Genomic DNA, 19,556 nt, shown 5'->3' on the forward strand with positions numbered 1-19,556 from the left:
CTTTCCTTCCCTTCCCCAGCCTCAGGCCCTGTTTCAAACTCTGACTCCTCAATTTTATCATCTAATAGACACGGTTCTAATTGGGTTTCCTGAGTGGTCACCTCTCTCACAACCTCCGTGCCTGGCTGTGCCTGCTGCAGCTCACTTCCCTTTGCCTCGGGAATGCAGCCTCCTGCCTCTACAGATGCCGTATCTTGCTCGCCTGTTTCAGCMGAACCTGAACACTTCTCCAGCTCTTCCATCAGTTCTTCCTTCTGTCCATCCTTCTCAGCTGTAGCAGTTTCATGTTCAATTTTATCTTCTGTACTTGGTTCCTCTGATGATGCTGAAGGATGGTCCTCTGCAGAAGCTGGTTGGGTGAATGCCTGATGTCCTCCACCTTCCTTTTCAAGTGACTCTGCTGGGACATCCCTTTCATGTGACTCTGTCCCCTCCAAACCCACAGACTCAGTTTCCCTCACCTGACCCTGAACTTGGTGCCCAACCTCATCTTCTTTTTCAGCTCTGTCACCTGCTGTTTTATCACTTCTTCCATCGGTGCATGCAACAAACTTATCCTCTAAGGCATTTATAACCTTGTTTTCAGCACTTTCTTTTGAGTGCTCGGGTTCCTCTGGAGCGGAATTCTCCACATTTCCCTCTTCACTAAGCAAGCCTGTCCCTGCACCCTCAGGTAGCCCTGCCTGGTTAGAATCCAACTCACTGCTCTCACTTGCACTGTCAGATTCTTCATCCATTTCATTATCATTCAAGGCAGGGCCAGTTTTAAGATCCTCTTGTTCTTTCTGTTTGGGTGCAGCTTCTCCCTGCTCCTGCTCTGTACCTAAGTAACAAAGCGTTTCCTGAGGAGTCTCAAGAATCTGGTGGCCTTGCAGAGAGCCCAGCTCTGAGTTCTCATTTGTCCTTACACTCAAGTCATGGTGTTCAGCCTCTGTACTCTCAGGCTGCTGGACTGCTGTGCCCATGAACTCTGTGACCTTTCTCRGGCCATCTGTGTCATTATCACTGTTGGAAGAAGTGCTCCCTGACACAGGTTCTGTGAGGCTCTGAGCTTGCTCTGCAAACCTACTCTCYGGTACCATCACTGCTGGCAGGGTGTCCCGTTCTTCAACCATTTGTTCTGCCTTTGCATTTTCAGGAGCATGCAATGTCTGTACTTCCTCCTCCTCAGACTCCTCTTTGTGTTCCTCATGCTCAGTATTCTGCAAGATTTTTCTTTTCCCCACAKCCTCCAAAATCTCATTTTTCATCTCCACTTCATTGGTTTTGCCTAAAAGACCATTGAGAAAGTTGAGGGGGCCACACCACAGCACTTACCTCCCCACTTAAAACCCGAAAGACAGAATGAGTCAAAGAACAGGTTAATAAAAGACCAGCTTTTGCCAATTATGTGAGGCAAAGCRGCGATTGAATTAGTAAGGATCCAGGGGATTTGATCAGTGAAACTCACCACCACCCTTTCAAAGCAAGAAGTCTCTGGTGCTGGCTCATGTTTTTGTAAAGGAGATGATTTATGCTCTTGGCTGTGGCAATGACAGCTTTCATACAGAACAGCTATTTGAAGCAGTGCAATTTAACAGCAATACTTGCAGATGTATTTCTAAAGACTCTTTTTTCCCCAGTAATATCCTCCACAACTTTAACCCTGACACCCCTCTATTCATGTAGGAGTCTGATGCCATTACAATGTAATCATGAAGGATTATTCAGTGATAATTTTGCTTTTAAAATCTCAAACAGCATCATCAGTGCACATGACAGACACTGAATGTAAAATCTGATTGGCAAGCAAATGGTTTGGCTGTTCAGACATCCCAGCACAGATCAAAACCCAGGTAATCTGTGCCCATTGTTTCAGTGGGGACTTCTGTGKTTTTTTAAAGGTTATTTTTATTGTATCAGTTTTCCTTCATTTTTTATTTAGAAGCAACAGATATTACAACAATAGTGCTTGTGGTTAGTTAATTTTTGGTCTATGCTGTAACTATTCTGAAAAAAAACCCCAGAATTAGTAGATATAGAAAACATATTACATTTAAAAACACACCCTTACCTTGATTTTTGGTGTTCCACATTGTTTCCACACAGAAACTGAGTGAGAAAAAAGCAGCCAAAAGCTCAAAGCAAGAGAACCTGCACTTGCAACAACTGGCTGCCTGCTGCAATTTATTAGCATGTTCATTTAGAACAAGAAAAAATCCAACAAACCAAAAATATTACTTCCTTTCCTTATACTAGTACAATGGTTCTCTAAATGGCCATTCACCACATAAAAACGTAAGTAGGTTTGCCAACCAGATTTCTCCTTCCTAATGCTACCCATATCAATAATATTCTTTGAGTATTAATGTTACAAGTAAAAATGCAGAAAGTGTTAATTTTGACTGTTCAATAGCACAGGATACCAGGAACAAAGAATTTATCCTTCGGTGTGCTTTGGCAGAGCCCAGCACTGTTGTTCAAGCAGACACAGTTCTCAGARTGAACCAAGGTACAAGTTCTTTATAGAAAACCAAAATGCCTTTTTTCCCTGATTATTCAGCACATAGCTTAATGTGCTGAAAAATGCTGAGCAACAATAGGCTTATCCTGGGACAATTTTCCAATTCAGGGTTTAAATGATGATGTGAATGACTGCTTCTGATCTGTAATGTCCTACTTGTATTCCCATCCTTTGTCACCTTGACTGGGAAGTGAAGTCTGCTCTGGAGGAAACTGCACGACACACTGGGAGTGACAATCAACATGAAGCAGGAAAATGCACAGGTGGTGATTCGACAAGGAGCATGCTGCATGGTGTGTTAATTGTCCCACTAACAATTGCCCCAATCCAAGCAAAGGTGGATGAATGAAGGACAGACAGGCAGGAGGGGCTGAAAGGACACACAGCACTTACCTAGCATCCCCTCCCCTCCTGTCTTTAATGCCTGAGTTGTGCCTGGAACAGTTCGGGAAGAATCCAAGTGTCCTTCRTTATCCAGAATGTCTGATGTCTCCCCATTGGTGGCTACATCAGAGTCTGGGATTATTCCATGTTTCTGTGGGAAGCAAAAGCAATGCTTTAGAGCCTGCTGCTTGCAAGGGGAAGGACTGTCAAGTGCTTTTGTCCATGATRCTCTGAATAAACAATTGCTTCAATCATTCCATTAAACATGGCTGGAAGTCAGGAAGCAGAACAGATACTGCAGTTCTCAGTTCAGCCATTCTGACAGAAAGCATGTGATCCCAGCTCTTTTCTCTTTTTTTTTTTTTTTTCTTAAACATAAATCTGCTGCCTAAGATATTCTTTAAAGAAGTGTCTCCTACAAAAACAACTTCTTAATACTCCAGTCTACACTAAGAACTTACAATCAATAGTAGGGGAAAGGACTTTATGCAGAAAATTCCTGAAATGGCAATTTAAAGGCAACATCAAAATCRAGTTATTGCTACTGAGCTAGACTTAATTCTTCTGCCAAAATGTAMAGGGAAGAGGGTCAGCAGATGAATATAAATTTCTTTTATTCCTCTTGCATACCTTCAGTTGCTCCTTCAGCACAACCACTTCGTCTCTAAGGTCATCCCGCTCACTCCTTATGGAATCAAAGAAATCTTTCTGCCTCTCTAGTGCCTGAGTTACCAACACAGACAGAGGGCGAGGAGATGTGAAGAAAGGAAGGGAGACAAGTAAAGGCCATGAAAAGCAAATGTAGACAAGAATGAGCAGATTTAAGATATTCAGAGTTGGATGGAAGGGGTACAGAGGAAAAAGGTCGAGTTTACAGATTAAAGGACTGAGTTTGCATACAGAGAGAGAGAAACTTCAAATCCAAGAAAAGCACAGTTTATTCAATAACCAAGAATTCCTGCCAAAGACATTCYGAGCCAAATTCTTTACTAGGGATCCTTCAAATGAAGGTCCACTTTTTATTTTTATCTGCTAGACAAGCTCATCCATATCCACATTGCTTTAGCATGTACACTGAAGACATSATGCCATTCCCATATGTTAACAGAAGGGCATGGAAGTAGGCCCACGGATTTCAGGAGCCTTTTTATTTTACATTTTAATTAATTTGAAAGCTGCCTTTAAGTTATCCTTAGTCTGGGATGCACCATGTGCAAATACATATTTTGGTACTGAACTCCCCTCTCCCTGTATTTCTATGTAAGTACAAATAGAACAATTAAAAAAAAAAATAAGGCAATTTTAATTTCAGGCTGCTACAAATTAATGGATATCACAAACATGGGCAAGCTGCCAGATTTCCTTCTCCTACTATATTCAGGAAGCCTTTCASTGTTCAGCTGGAAAAGAAAACTAGAGTGGGTTTCCCTGTGGCTTTGATAAGAGGTGGTGGGAAGGGATGAGAAGCAAGGGAGACTTTCATCCCACCAACCTATAAATAGCTCTATTACCTCTTTATCCCACTCCAGTTTCTGCTCAGTCCGCAGATTAAATGTGAATAAGYGAAAATTCGGTGCTGATGGAATTGCATTATAAATAGCACTTCCTTTCTCCATATGGCAAATGCACATGGTGCAGCACAGCAAATCAATGACCCTTGGTTTGAGATCAGACCAGCTGCTAGATTTTCCTTGGATTTTAAAGTACTGGCCAGAGATAAAACTTGCTATTTGCTAATTCACTGGACAGCCACACCAAGCAAAGGCACTAAGGAGGGTTTATCCATGGGGTTTTACAAAAGCAGGGTCAGGTGGAGGATGACAGTGCCACTTTGAACACACTTCAGGAGTTGACAAGTCCTACCCCTATTTTTTTGTCTTTCCACTCTATTGTCTCCTGGAGATCGGAAATTTCCCTGACATAGCTCTGCTGTTTCTGTTGCAGCTGTTGGATTTCCTGAGGGGCAGGAGCAAAACAAGAAGACAGAAAGCAGGTAACAGGTTAACAAGGAAGGTCAAGATTGCAGTGATGCCAAAGAATGAATAAAGTCAGGTGCTAAAGTAAATATGTATCAAAAATGCACAGTTTCGGATGTCTCAGTTGAACCTATGCTCCTGAGGACAATCTTAATATTCACAACACGATTTAAAACAAGTTCTACAGTTCTGATATTGTCCTCTGTATCTCTGTGAACAGCTGTCCAAAATTGAATACTTAGAAGGTAATACTTRAGAAAGTACTATTTCCCTCAGTCAGCTCTGAACCTGTTTGGCCTGAAACACTATTTCTTCTGGTGAGAAACTTAAATAGGGAATAAAATTCTCCATGCCTTACATTCTCCACTCTACTGCTAGCTAGGAATGTACCAATCAAAGAAGCCATTAAAAGAAAAAAAMCAAACTACTTACTGCAAGCATTTCTTCTCTCTGCTTCAAAGCCTCTTTGATTTCCATGAATTGAAACTGCAATATGCTATGAGCATGCTTCTCCCTCTCAAATTCCTGTGAATATTGAAATATTCACAAGATTATTATTAATCAAAAATAGCATCCYATCAAAAAAGGGGGGAAATCAGCTCAAACACAAAGAAAATGCTTACTGCCAWGTAATTCTTGAATATCCCTCTAATCACAATCCCACAAGAGTACAATTTTTATCAAGTTTGTCCTGTTTCCAAGATGCTATTATTGCACCAAATATAGAAGTGACAGCCATCATTTAGCCYATTTCATAAGCTGAGCAGCAGGCTGGAGTGAAGAGCTTTTACACTCCAGTCCTACAGACTGCACAGATAAATGGATGGGAATTTAACCCACTCTTCCCACATGGTCACATACCAAAAGTTAGCTGACTTTTAAACAAAAATACAAAATCATACTGCATCTTTCAGGAATTGTGTTTTGAAGTGGGGTGTCATCAAATGCCCCCCAAGATACAAGAAGGCAGTTCTGAAAAACTAACCTAAGCCCCAGTTGTATTATTTAATACCAAATCACTAACTCAATTCATACAAAATTTAATTCAACATTTAACCATGGAGCTGCCTGAACTATCAGAACAGTGCAACTCTCTCACAGGCTGCTGGAAACACCTTTGTATGTAAAACTGCTCCAGAAGTCCCATGGAAAAATCCTACAAATTTACTTTAGAGATGGAATGTAAAAGGAGATGTGATAATACCAATATATCKAAGTATCAAAATAGCCTTTACCAGGTAGAAAATTTCTCCCTTTCTTCAGAAATTGCTTAGGGAAAATCCATCTTTGTATGATCACAAATACACAATAAGCTTCTWTTCCACTTGCCATAATAGTAATTAAAGCAGCAACTTGGTTCAAAATCTTCAATAATAATTTAGCTGCCTCCTCCCAAAGATCTCTACCCCCCTCCAAATCTCTCCCATGCCAGAGCTCCATACATACCTTACTTTTTTCTTCATATTGCCTCCTGGATTCTGCCAGCTGTTCCTCTAACTCTAAGAGCGCATCCTTCAGGGTGTCCACTTGGTACATGAAATTGGTTTTCTCATTGTCCAGTTGAGCATTTGACACCATAGCCTTCTTGTATTTCTCCTCAACTTCAGCTAGAGAGTCCTGCAGAGAACAAGCAACCCCAGTCAGAGTCAGAAATAAAGGACACTTTGCCAACCAAGACCTTCAGTGAGAAAATGAAGCACCAAACCACAAGCACGCYACGTCTGCTACAGAAACCAGCTTTAATCCTGTGCTGGAGGATTCCCAGCTATCCCAAGATGAGGAAAACCTCCCCTGTTCCCACYTYYAAGCAAGCAGCCTTACCTCAGCACGGATAAAATGCTTCCTGTTCTCTGCTGCTTCAGCTTCTGCCTTCCCGGTTTTCTTCCTTCTCCCTCCTCCCCCTGCCCCTGCACRCTGGCAGCTCAAAGCAGCTGCTGAAGATGACAAGTTGGGATTTTTTTTTTAAAGGTAAACTGACCTTGATTTAAGACCACTTTGGATGACCTGAGGCCTGAAATTAAGGCAGTTTGACAGTCACTTCACACTAATTTCAGGGATCCTTGCTGTGTGGGAACCCTTCAATACACTGACTCAGGGATTAGAATTCACTGTGAGAGAGAGCTGCAGCTTTTGTGACCTGATGTTTGATTTCCCATTAAGTTTCCTATGTGACATCCCTTCTTTACAAATCTACCCTYTAAGACACAATCCCCACTACCTTGAAAACCCCTGCTATCAGCCTGACCTGAGTACAAGATACCAAGGTAATTACAACAAYAAATGATGGCAAAATAAAGAGAAGCACAGTTTTTCATTTATGCAGACAACTTTGCATTACTTGATTTTAGTACTGAAATAAAAGAGTTATATAAACAAAGCAGTGTAAACGTGCAAACAAGGAGGACACACATGTCAACGTTTTAGTTTACAGATCAAACAATTTCTCTTGGAGCTCGTGTAATTTTAATAATTTCAACTGAAGTAYGGGTGAGGTTCATATACTTCCTTTTTCAGCCAACAAAAAGAACTAAGGATGGTAGAGGCAATGTCTAAATCAGTTTAATTGACATTTCTATTAACGAATTCGATGATTTGTCTTTGAGGACGTGAATTTGTACAGTTCCAAATGCTTAACTGTGTTTTGGTGGACTCTCCAGCCCCAGATGAGAAATACCAAGCATGGGAAAAGCCAGCAGGATTTGGAAAGCTCAGAAATTTGCTGGAAAGGAAGTATATGCAAGGAAGAAGTCAGGGAAGTTGCTGCTCCACTCCTTCTGCATGCCATGGTTTCTTAGTATCAAACAGTGCAGCTTAGGTACAGATCACCCCAAAAGGCAGCCTAAAGGACATGGATTAAAAAATTACCGACATTTTTTTATGCACTGTGATTATTTTGCCCATCTGCTACCCAGTGACCCAGAAAAAAACCAAATTTTACCAGAAAAGGGCCTAACTACTCTGCTTCCATTGAAAACTCACTTAAGATGGCAACACCTCCATCTGTCACAGCACTGARCTGATGGCACAATCAGCTGTTAATGATGGCAAATATTGCATTTATCTATTTGCCTCTGCCAAAAWGCCACAGCTCATGTCGCTGCTCACTTGTGAGGTGGGAGGTACATGGATGTACAAGTAGGTTGTTGCACCAAAATGTATTTATGGCTTCAAGGAAGTTCTAAGAGCTTCAGCATTCACTCTTCATGTAAAATGCTTTGTTACATAGAGTTTTGTTACAAGAATTATTTCAGGGTGCATTCTGCCATCTAAAGATGAAATCAAAATGACACCTCACATGACCTTAATAAAAATACAAACATACAAGCTTCTCAACTCATATTTTTAAKACTACTGCAGGAAATGAGTTCTAGCTTGTTTTCCAATATTGGAAGGTCTCTTGGATTATGAAACAATTTAAAAAAACGCAGACAATTTAAATTTGTTAGCAAAATGAAGACTACCTCAAACCAGCAAAGACAACGTGCAGTAGCAACCGGTAGCCTCACAGTGAACACTTGGAAGCATTCCTCACCACAACCAACCCAGGTCAGAGCAGACACTTTTCCAGTTAATGAGACACTCTGCACACAGCTCCCAGCCTCTCCAGGAGAACAGCATGCAAGGGCAGCTCTGGGGCTCACACTGGGRCCAGGGTTAATGCTCACACATCGGTACCTTCAGTTCTTTCAGCCCCTGCATGTATCTGCCTTCTACATCCTGAATCTGGTCCTTTAACTCATAGATGTCCTGAGGGAGATGGTGAGAGAGGTCAGCGACAGCACGGACACTAACGGGCAGAACGCAGCAGGGAGGGATAAGCAGTGCTTGGAGAGCTCCTTCCAACACCTCACCCACCCAGGTGAAGGGCCCTGATCCCAGTCTGAGGCCTTGGCACACAACCAGAGTTCTTGGGTAAGAGTTTGTGCTAATTCAGCTTCTCTCAGCTGGAAAAAACAGAATCTTGAGACTTAAGKATAAGAGCCAGGTTTAAAGGCTCCAAGAACCTCACTCCAGCTTTTCTCAGTCCCTTTGACTGGTGAGCACCCTCTGTCACAGCCTCTCTCCTGTTATCTCCACYCTCCTATCACTCCCTATTTCAGGATGGGAGTTGTCCTTTACAGCCACTGTCCCATCTGGGAGATGTCTCCAGCTAAGCTGTTCACTTCTCAATCGCAGCAGCTGATGCACTGCCACAAGTGCCAGCTTCTTCCTGGGAAAGGAGCCTGAAGGATATGCCATCATTTACTCTGGRTTCAAGTATTTCTCACCTTGATCTCCCTGATGGATGCTTCTGTGTCAGCTGAGATGGACGTGTCCCCACTGCCTCTCCGTGATGAAGTCCCGCCCAGAGAAGCCAAGGTAGCTGCTGATAAACTTGAGACAGTTCGTGCTCCCTACAATCACACACACACAAACCYGCTTAGAACTTCCTTTTCCATTTGAATTAAGGGGTTTGTAGCTTTCCTCTTTTTTTTTTTTCTTTTTAATACACACAACACAACAATCCTCTCACTTCCAAGTTACGCAGTTCTGATTAAAATCAAACTTTCTAAGAAGTAAAAAATCAAAATCAAGATTTCACAAGGGAAACTAATGAGAAAAGGCAGATCAGAAGTATTTAAATAATATTGCAATAGGAGATCACATAATTTAGCTTCTAACTATTAATTCTTAATTGGACAAAGCCTTTAGGGGCTGRTATCAGCCTGCCAGACATTTTCAAAATTTGTAGTAGTACATTTGTGGAAGCTTTGGAAATTCCTTTATGGATATTCGTTTACTCTGCAACAGTGGCCACGTGAACTGTTCTGTGTACTCAGGGTTAATGTAGCAGCCTGCTCTTTTATTACGATGATTTATTTATTTTTACACAAATAACTTAGATGTTATAACTAAGTTCTAATAAACACACTCGGTATTTGGGCAGCTTAGCCTAAAGCACACTCAGCCAACTGCTGCTGAAGGTCAGCTACTTAACATTGAGTCAGCAGGGGCTGAAAAGTTCATCTTCAAAAATGCTGTAGCCMAAGGCTCCAGAAATTCAAATTTTTGCCCCAAAATGGATTTGATAAGAGATTTCTGTACACTCATGGCAAGCTCTACCTTCTAAAAAAAATTAAGAAAGTATTATTGTCAGCATAATTGATAAGATCCTTCTTACCTTCTCAAAGTCTTTTTCTGGCCTTTCCTCAATCTGTGAAAGAGATACGGAGAAAGAATCATTAATATAATCAATGTTATAAGGAAAAGCAATAATATACCAGAAACGCCACCACATTCTCCCCATCCCAAAAAGCAAGGTACCAAGTTAGACTTGAAATCTAAAGCTTCAAACCTGTGGCAAATATTCTCCACTCAAGACAAACAGGGACTGCRACTTCAAGCAAAGATCCAAGATACAAAACTTCTCCTCAAGTCAAATATCAGGCATCAGTCCAAAGTCTAAATAAATGGCTCTTTTAGAGCTTCAGTATTTCACTGCAATTTACTAATTTAKAAGACAGATCCTGCACTAAAACTAGTCTAGAAGAAACAAAAGAGTGAGAAAGGAGCATTGAGGAGTACCAGAAATTACCATGGATACAGACAACTTAAAGATTTAAAAGTTACAGAACATCTCCATCTAAAATGGAACTAAGTGCAAAAAGGACTGAATGAAATGAAAAACTCAGCAGAACTCAACAAGTCCTGCATTCTTCTTGGAATATTCAGCACAGTCAAGATGGTTTCCCAAAAGRCTCCTAGAAAATTGATGTCTTTCCCAGATCAAGAAGAGCCTCATTGCCAAAGGGAATAGMGTTTTTTGAAATGACTGGAAAAACAATCAGAATAGACCTGATTCAGTGAAAGGCAGGGGATAATTGAGGTTAAACTGATAACTTCCATTGAAAACACACTCAAAACCTACATCTTTTTCCAACCAGTTCACATTTGCCACAGTTGAGTTTTTTTTCTTTGAATTATATAGAATAATACGGGAATGATTCCACTCATTATTCTTCATATTACCTATGGTACCCTATTTAAAAAAATTATCCCAGGACTGAGAGGTGCCTGTTATGAATCAGATTTTTACACTGACATCTCACAGTATAAATTCCCTATGCATCACATYAAGGAAATTTAAGTCTGAGGCTTTGAAGTAAAATAAGCCAGACTTAATTAAAGGACTAGATCTAAACTTTGCAAARACGCTGAATACACAAAATATTGAGGAAAAAGCCCTCAAATCTCTGAATCTGGAGGCAATAAGAGCAGGTCATTAATGAAGGCAGATACTTCAGCTCAGACCAAATGAACAAGATGGACTGCATTGTGCAAACAGCTTTTTATTTTCATGCCAGACAGCTCCAAGTGCTGGATTTGGCAGCCTTCTAGCCTGGCCGAACAGTGTGTTGTTGTTTATCAAGACAGCTGTGGCAGTGTCAATACTGGCATGTGACAAAAGATCAGTGTGTACACACACATCTACCTCTGCAAATTTATGTGCAGCCTTTGCAAAATCTTCTTTACAGGCTCAGGGCACAACTCAAAATATTTATTTTCCTTCAGCCATTTGCACAATGGCCTCTATTTTCTGAAACAAAGTTCAATCCCAGTTTTTAGCAAAATAAAGAAGGGAGTAAATATTGGTATTATTGTAATGATGCATCCCACGAGTCAAATAAAAGCTTCCATTTACAAAGGGGAATGTTGAAGACGAGGTGGTGAGTGATATGACTACACTGAGTATTTCTACTCAGAGCATTCATAACCACACCTGTGAAGCCTGCTACACCTTTATTGCAAAACTACTTTAAATAATAGCTGTAATGGGGCCCAATCTTTAATAAGGAAAGCTATTAAATAACATCTAATATTGTGGTGGTTAAGAAAACAAACCAGATTTCATTGTCATAAGTGATGCCCTTGCTCACCCATTTGGTGCCATCAATGCCACTCAGAGCAGTGTCTCCTCAAACCCAGTAACTATCCCTACCAATTTATTTAACCAACACTTAAAAATTCAATTTATTTGGGAAAAGCTAGTTCTTCATTCCAGAATAATATCCTTATACTACATAGATGCTTCCTGCTACACAACACTTTTCTTAGCAAAAAGTCTGTCTGAAACAAGCAGCATTTTATGGTTACATGGCAGCAATACACCAAAATCTATCTTGTAGAAAGAGAGAAGCTTATTTTAAATTAATATTTTATACAGATTTCATCCAGCTAATGTTTGGATTAATGTATTCACAGGATCACTCCTTTAAAAAGATAAACTTTTCCTGAAGCAGTCAGCCACCAGAGGGAACTCCAGGTTCCCAGCCTTCCCTCAGTCCCCCACAAGCCCTCTGGCAGTTGATTCAGCAAGAAATGAAGCAGAGAAAGGTCAGGAGAGAATTATTTATTTTTATTTGAAGTTGTACAGAATTCTTGCTGAAAACACTTACCTTCTGTATTAGTATTCAATCAAGAATGCTGCAATTGATAAACAGACTGGAAGTAACTTCACATTCACAATACTCAGCACAGCCCTTCATAAAACTACCCTGCTTTGGGGACTTTTCCAGACACAAATATAAAGGGTTGACAGAATACTTGCCAGAAAGGGAGATTTAAAGAGGGATTCACTTAATTGCACCTTTAATTTACCCTCCCGTTTTTCATTTGCACAAGGGTRTGGGTATGTCTCTAATCAGATTATCTTCCTCTTCACCAACGATTTGTACTTTAGTGCGTAAAAAAGCAGGAAAAGGAAGTAATTTTCCGAGGAACTCCAGCACGCACATTCTTTGTTTTGGCTGCTCCCTGCAAAATAAGCGCAGTGGGATCAGAGTTCAGCCTCTTCTGACAGCAATTTCGGAATAAATCCAGAGCCACATTACAAAAATGTCAGCAACATCAGAGCTCACCACAGCTGGAAACACAACAGGAGCAAAATCACCCCACAAGCCTTTATATGGATAAAGTGCCTATTTTCCATAGATTAGAAGGGTTTTAACCCTTGAAGCTCTCTGCCACSAGTCCAGGCCAAAATGAGTCCCCAGAGCACTTCCACAGAGCATCCAACCAAACCAACACCTACTGCAAGTAAAGGGATCTTAGAATCAATGAAAGAACCAGGACTGTGGCAGAGTTTACAGGTTCCACACTCCTAAACAAGGCCAGAGAAGGGAAACCTGGAACTCTTCTGTCTATGCCATGTCCCACGCTCAGGTATCAGAACAACCCTCAGTGGCTGTCACTGCTCAGCTCCAGCTCAGATCTTGCACTCARCTCAACTTCCTCATGAAAGCAAGGGGGATTTTTGGTGACAAATCAAATTAAGATAATTTCCTGCCCTTAGAAGCAGCACAGCACAGCTTGAAATGGAAATACGGCCCACAGCAGAGAAAAATGGTTATGAGAGGTAGAGCTGAACACAGGACGGTATCTACACAATCTGGAGTTAAGAAGAAAAGAGGTACTGCAGTCAGTACAATCCCTCCTACAACCCCCATCTTACCCGTTTGATCAGCTGAGCTGGGGCAGGCTGCAACTGAGAGTTCCGGCTGTTTTTCCAACAAGAGCCACCTTAACTCCAGCAATTAGCAACAAGCCGTTCAAAGTCAGCAGGGGAAAACCACTGCTGAAATCTGTCAGGTCTGAAGAGAGTTTGTGAGAAGAATCCTCTCTCAGGAATGAGTGCTATGCCAAACGTCACTGCTTAAACAAACTTATCAGTCCCAGAAATACAAGTTAGCACTGCTGCAAATCCTCACTCCAGAGGGGCCCAAAGCACATCCAKACTGTCAGAGGCAGGGCTAGGATGCAACCTACCCTAAATCTTCAGACAGAGAGAAGGTGAAGCTTCATAACTGTCTCTATCAAAATTATGTCTGTCAGTGTCCTCGTTTTMTTTCTGGTGAGAACATGATAAGCTTTTTCCAGTGATCAAAGCTGCTCACAGCTGGGCACTGATGCATCCCGAGCACTGTATGTATGACCTGAATGCACGGATACACTGGGGAACGAGAGSCTGGAGACAGCAGGGACCTGGGGGTCTGGGCTGGATTTGAGTCAGCAGTGCCCTGAGCCAGGAGGGACATCCCTGTCCTGGGGGATCAGACCCAGCACGGCCACCCAGGCCAGGCAGGGATTGTCCTGYTCTACTCTGGGCTGGGGCARCCTCACCTYGAGTGCTGGGGGTAGCTGSGTGCCACAATATAAAAAGGATATAAAGCTAAGATTGTCCAAAGGAGGAACACAAAGATGGGGAAGGGTCTGGAGGGGCCTCATGAGGAGCAGCCRAGGGCACTGGGTTTGTTCAGCTGGAGCAGACTAGCCTGAGGGCAAAGCTCATCATGGCCTRCATCTTCCTCCCTCCTCAGGGGYAGCTCCAATCTCTGCTCTCSGTGACARGGACAKGACCCAGGGAATGGCTGGAGCTGGGTCAGGGTAGGTTTASGGTGGATTTTGGGAAAGGTTCKTCTGTCCCCAGAGGGTGCTGGGCACTGCCCAGGCTCCCCAGGGAATGGGCACAGCCCCAGAGCTCCAGGAGCGTTTGGACAGCGCTGCCAGGGATGCACAGGGGGGATTGTTGGGGGGTCTGGGCAGGGACAGGAGCTGGATCCATGATCCCTGTGGGTCCCTTCCTGCTCAGGATATTCTACATCTCTACACATACTCAAGCTGAACTCTGGCTGCTCGTGTTGCTGCCTGAGCCTCCCCAAGAAGGGAGAGAGCCAGGATTAACCATCATCTTCTCAGGGTAACAAAACATACCCTCTCCTCTTGTTTGCCTGCCTGGCCTTAGGAAGCCTTCAGACAAATACCACTGCGTTCTGTTTCAGATTTATAAATAGTTGTTTTTCATTAGTAGCTTCCTAATTTAAAAAAGAAAACCAACAAAATTCCTGAAATTCATATTAAAAGTCCATCTGAGCCAAAACATGCAGAACGCTCAGGCACAAGRTTTACCCCCATCTGTACAGAAATATTTGATGTTTGCTCTCAGTAGAGTCTTAAGATCTGTATTTCATGTGAGGATGATTTAATATTAAACAGAATATTTGCATATCTGCAGTAACTGCAAGAGCAGCAGATAATTACCAATGGGGATAACACGAAAAATGTTAAAGAAAAACAAACAGCAAACTTCATTCAGATATTRTGAATTCTTAAAATAACTACAAAGGCAAATATTCACACATTGTGTTTAAGCATCTTCCTGCCTTTGACTGTATTACCAACATGGTAACACAAATGAGAACACGAGCTGGTAAAGCTGTGCACAGCAGGAAAACTACTACAGGAAAACCACTGCTGCTTTTTGCTCACTGTTCAGTGAACAGTGATAGAAGGGGGAAACAATTCTGAGAAAAAAAATTCAGAGCTGCAGTTACAAGCTGTTGTACACTTTAATTTAGAAAGTTCAATGGAATTATTCTCCACTCTCAAGTGTGAAAATGCTACCAGAACACTTTGAAACCTGTCAATAAAAGTGATCCCTCACTCTGAGCTACAGGAAAAGCAACGTCTGTTTAATACAGRAAAATATATCATAATCACAAGGTGCTGCTGGAATTGACCCTGTGTAGCAACAAGAACTTTTAGGATCAGCTGGACTCACTATGACATTAACTCTCTGCTCTTCTTCAAGGTGACAGAGATAAGGGAAGCTCTTCACACYGGGCAATAAACCACTAATTAAAACAAGAAAAGGTAATTTAARGAGTGGCTGTTGTCTCCCTGCAGAGCAGATTCAGCTTGGTGCTGACACAGCAAACCATCCCCAGCCACTTGCATACCAAGGGGCCAAGGCATAAGCAGAGAATTTAAAACAAAAAAAACCTCCTGTGCACCTYGCAGCATCTTGTGATTCCCATAAGCAACTTCCATGAATAACTCAACTGGAATACAGAAAACACCTAGTGGAAACCAACTGCAGTATGTGGGCACCCAGTTCTTATTACCCTTACAGAATTTTAATGGAAACCCTGTTTATTCTGATTAATTTTTGCTTGGGGGGTAATTGAAATTCAGTGTGCAAAGCCATTTAAGAAGTAATACTTATATGAGTTATATTCTGCAAGAACTCATAGCTCAGGGACTCAGGTTCAGGGGCTAATTAAAATACTGATTTATTTATAGCTCACCGGCTGCCAKACATTATCTGATGAAAATCCCTCTTTTTTCAATAATTTAAAKAAGTGAATGTACCCTTGGAACACAAAAACTTCAGTTTTCAAGTGGCAGCCTACAAAACTCCCTCTCTGTGGCAAATTAATGTTGTTCTTGTTTAGTTTACTGTAAGCTGCACGTTTCCTCTACAAGACATCCTACATCCTACTGCACTCTGCAGCTGTCCGCAYGCTTGGAAATAAATCCGGGAAGACACTCAAAGCTGTAAACAGCTACATGGAACAGCCACAGAGGGAAAGCATAACATGCCATTAAAATAATGAAAGAGAGAAACCCCTAAAAGTGGGGGCTGGATAAGCCTTTAGCACTTGAGCCTTCTCCAGCCACCACTGATGCTGGGTAACCTTGTCCATTTGGCATTTCACCATGTAAAAGATTCTGCAGTGCCTGGCACTCTACAGTCCCACAAAGATGTTCAAATCCAGCCTCTGGAGAGCCCTGCAGCTTTGCAGCAAAATACTGCTCACTGGAGAGAAACTGAACTGCTTGAATGCTGCAGTGAGAGTTAGGGCTCCCTGTTCCTCCAAAGGAGACTCAGCACTTCCATCGACAACCCAGTCTTTTCCACAATAACCTTGCTGAGCTTTATTCTCAATTTAAAGCAAATGTAGCATTGTCATGACAGTCCAAAGGGTACTTTCTGTTGTAARAACACGTGCATCTGCATAAAAATCACTTCAGTTTTACAATTTCTGCTCTGGTTTCTTAGTCTTAGGCACTGCCTAAGAAACTGTCTCATGAGGGACAGTGACCTCTCTGCACAAAAAAGACATTGAAGAACAGAGGAATGAAACAGCTGAGGGAAAAAGAGAAATAGAGGAGCTCACCACTGGACTGGCCCGAGCAGAGCTGGCTCTGGAGGATGCCCGAGATCCCGACCCAAGGTAGCAGCTGTACTCAGAAGGCTGCAGCAGGAAACCCAGGAACAGCAGGCAGAGAAAAGAGAAAGGCGTTAGAACCGGGAAGGGAAGCAGGAGAGGATGCAGAGCATCRCATCTGAAGTTAGTTAAGGAAATGGTTACATGCAGCTGGACAAAGGAACAGCAGTGAAAGTCAGAGAACAGACACCTCAACTGTTAATCAGAAAATAAATACAAGCAGTAATTCCACTGGCAGTTCAAGTAGAGTTTTGATTCAGTTCTTAGAATACTGATGATTTATTTATATCTCTTCAGGTACCAGTCACAAGTAAACAACTCAGTTTCTACACAAAAGGCTYCATCCTGCTACGTTCCAAAAGCTCYGAGGCTCTCTGGTGAATCATTTTCCCATGTTCCAAACACTGTGCACATATAAAACGCATCTGTGCTCCACAGGCCAAAGCAAGAAACATCCATCATTGTGGGGATTAAAGTAAAAACTGAGACCATCATGGGGATTAAAGCAAAAACTGAGACCAGCTCAGAGACTGAGCATCTCTCCTGCTTTTCCAGCGCCTGCARTGCTCATCTCCTGCCAAAGAAAGTCTTTTACCTTTTTTTAAAATGAAACATTTAAGCAGAGGTGCAGGACAGGGCTGGCTTGCTGCTGACAAGGACAAAGAACATCTYGATGCAGTTTTATTTCCAGGGTTTTTTATGTAGTGGAAATTGAGCAGGGAAATGGAAGTTTATAGTGTCAGGGAAACAGAACTAGAACTTACTCTGGAAATAATGAGTTTATTTTAGAGGTGACTAGGACTGTTTCTTAGACACAAACACACAGAAATCTAAAGAATTATCTGGACATACTGTGCAGTTTTTCAAGGTTTGTTTTATTGAGYTACCTGACCATTACAGGAATCCCTGGACTTCTCAGCTTTACAGAAACAGCCAGGCTTTCACGAAGCCACTGCAGGGCTGCTCCATCATCATTAGTCACAGTAACAAAGCAGCATAGCAGCAAATTAAAATTAAGCTCCCAGCACTAATAAATGGTGAGCGGGTAAGCTGGAAATTACCCCAGCCAGGCACCAAGCACAAGGTCAGCCACTGACCACAAAACAYTCCGTGCAAGGTGCACAGCCCTCAGCGAGCCCCGGGGCAGGGCAGTGTCCTCGGATRCACCCAGAGGGAGGCCCTGGCACAGCATGTCCAAAGGAGCTGTGGCTGCTCCATCCCTGGAAGTGTTCAAGGTCAGCTTGGACAATGCTTGGAGCACCCTGGGAATGTGGAAGGTATCCCTGCCCAGGGCAGGGGGTTGGAACAAAGCGAAATTTAATGTCCTTTCCAACCCAAACCATTCTGGGATTCTACGTCTTACATTGGCTTTGCACACCTGATCTTCATTTCAGAGGTGAGAACACACTTAATATAAAACTGCTGCACACTGTTTACAACTATTGCCAATCACACAGTARTTCCCCAATTAAAGACAAAAAGCACTGAAGTGAAATTTTTGTTTTCTTATGAAGTAATTCTAACACGGAAGTTTTGGCCACTGCTGGTGTTTTATGTTTAACATAAGAAGAGCTTAGAATAAATTTGAAACACGTGACAGGGCAGAAGTTTTAACTACTGAGGAGTCCCATATTAATGCTTCCAGCCCCTATTTATTCCACATTTGTTCTKTGTGCATTACAGGACAGGCTATGGAAGTCAGTGGCTGTGACCAAGCAAGGCCACCTTGAGCCTCACCCSTGCATTCACCTGCTCATCCAAAACCATTTTTTGGGAGCAGCCATACAAGCGGCACTCCCTCTCCACCTTGAAAGTGCTACAAGGTTCAGAGGCATTAAAATAACCCCAGTTACTGTGACAAGGTCCCTCCCTCTGAGGCAAACCCCTCCTGTTCAAGTCTCTCATTACTACAGGCAGCAGGAACTGGAAAGGCTGCGTTACCACAAATTCCAAATACCTGTGGCACAGGGTGGGATGGGGATGAGGGAGGGGAAAGAGCACCAGTGCTTTATTCAGTGTTTCCTGCTCCAGCCACTGACAGCCAGTGAAGGACTTGAAAATGCATTCTGGGCTGAGAGTTTGCTGTAAATGGCTTCTCACAACTGTGAATCAGTGGGATTGCAGGAGGATGGCACAGCCCTTTAAAGACTAACAAGCGCTTAGCAAGCATTCCTGAAAGTGTTTCCTCCTCCAAGCTAATAAAAATGAAATGTTCACAGTAACATCAGTACTCTGTCTTGAGGCTTTTTACTCTTACGGCCTTAGATGGTGGTTATTTGTTTGCTGATTTTTTTTTTTTTTGGTTGGTTGGATTTTTCTACCATCAGTGGACGGGATGAGAGGCAGAATAAGCAGCAGGCCTGCAGAGCAGGACTTAAAAAAGATTGGCTTTTTTTTTTTTCTCCCAAGGGGACACAATAGCAGCCTGTATTGCCTGTATTGCACAACAGCAGATGTACTGCCTGGCCCAAACACCCATGGAGGAGAAGAGGTGAAGGCATCTTCCACCTTCTAATCCATAAACTGAGTCCTGGAGTCTCTCATTTTTGAAAGGAAACAAATTATGTGGTCATTCCTCATATTGTTGCTCCCCATCCATGACAGAGGATGTGCCCTCCACTCTCAGGAACAGGTATTTTGAAAACA

At 42.3% G+C, this 19,556-nt stretch overlaps 1 protein-coding gene across 1 annotated transcript in view; it reads right to left on the reverse strand.

Annotated features, from left to right (window-relative positions):
• The window catches only part of LRRFIP1 (LRR binding FLII interacting protein 1), a 100,595-nt gene that overhangs the window by 12,574 nt on the left and 68,465 nt on the right, over window positions 1-19,556 (reverse strand). Inside the window, exons 3-11 of the mRNA XM_057389804.1 lie at window positions 16,860-16,937; window positions 10,025-10,057; window positions 9,132-9,257; window positions 8,539-8,610; window positions 6,310-6,480; window positions 5,296-5,388; window positions 4,751-4,843; window positions 3,518-3,610; window positions 2,897-3,038 (exon numbers count right to left, since the gene is read on the reverse strand). Of these exons, the coding sequence (XP_057245787.1) occupies window positions 2,897-3,038; window positions 3,518-3,610; window positions 4,751-4,843; window positions 5,296-5,388; window positions 6,310-6,480; window positions 8,539-8,610; window positions 9,132-9,257; window positions 10,025-10,057; window positions 16,860-16,937 (901 nt within the window). The remainder of the gene's footprint in view (window positions 1-2,896; window positions 3,039-3,517; window positions 3,611-4,750; window positions 4,844-5,295; window positions 5,389-6,309; window positions 6,481-8,538; window positions 8,611-9,131; window positions 9,258-10,024; window positions 10,058-16,859; window positions 16,938-19,556) is intronic.

Source organism: Malurus melanocephalus, unplaced genomic scaffold (assembly GCF_030028575.1).
Source record: "Malurus melanocephalus ecotype Western Australia unplaced genomic scaffold, MMel_1.1 scaffold_20, whole genome shotgun sequence".
Taxonomy (NCBI): Eukaryota; Metazoa; Chordata; class Aves; order Passeriformes; family Maluridae; genus Malurus; species Malurus melanocephalus.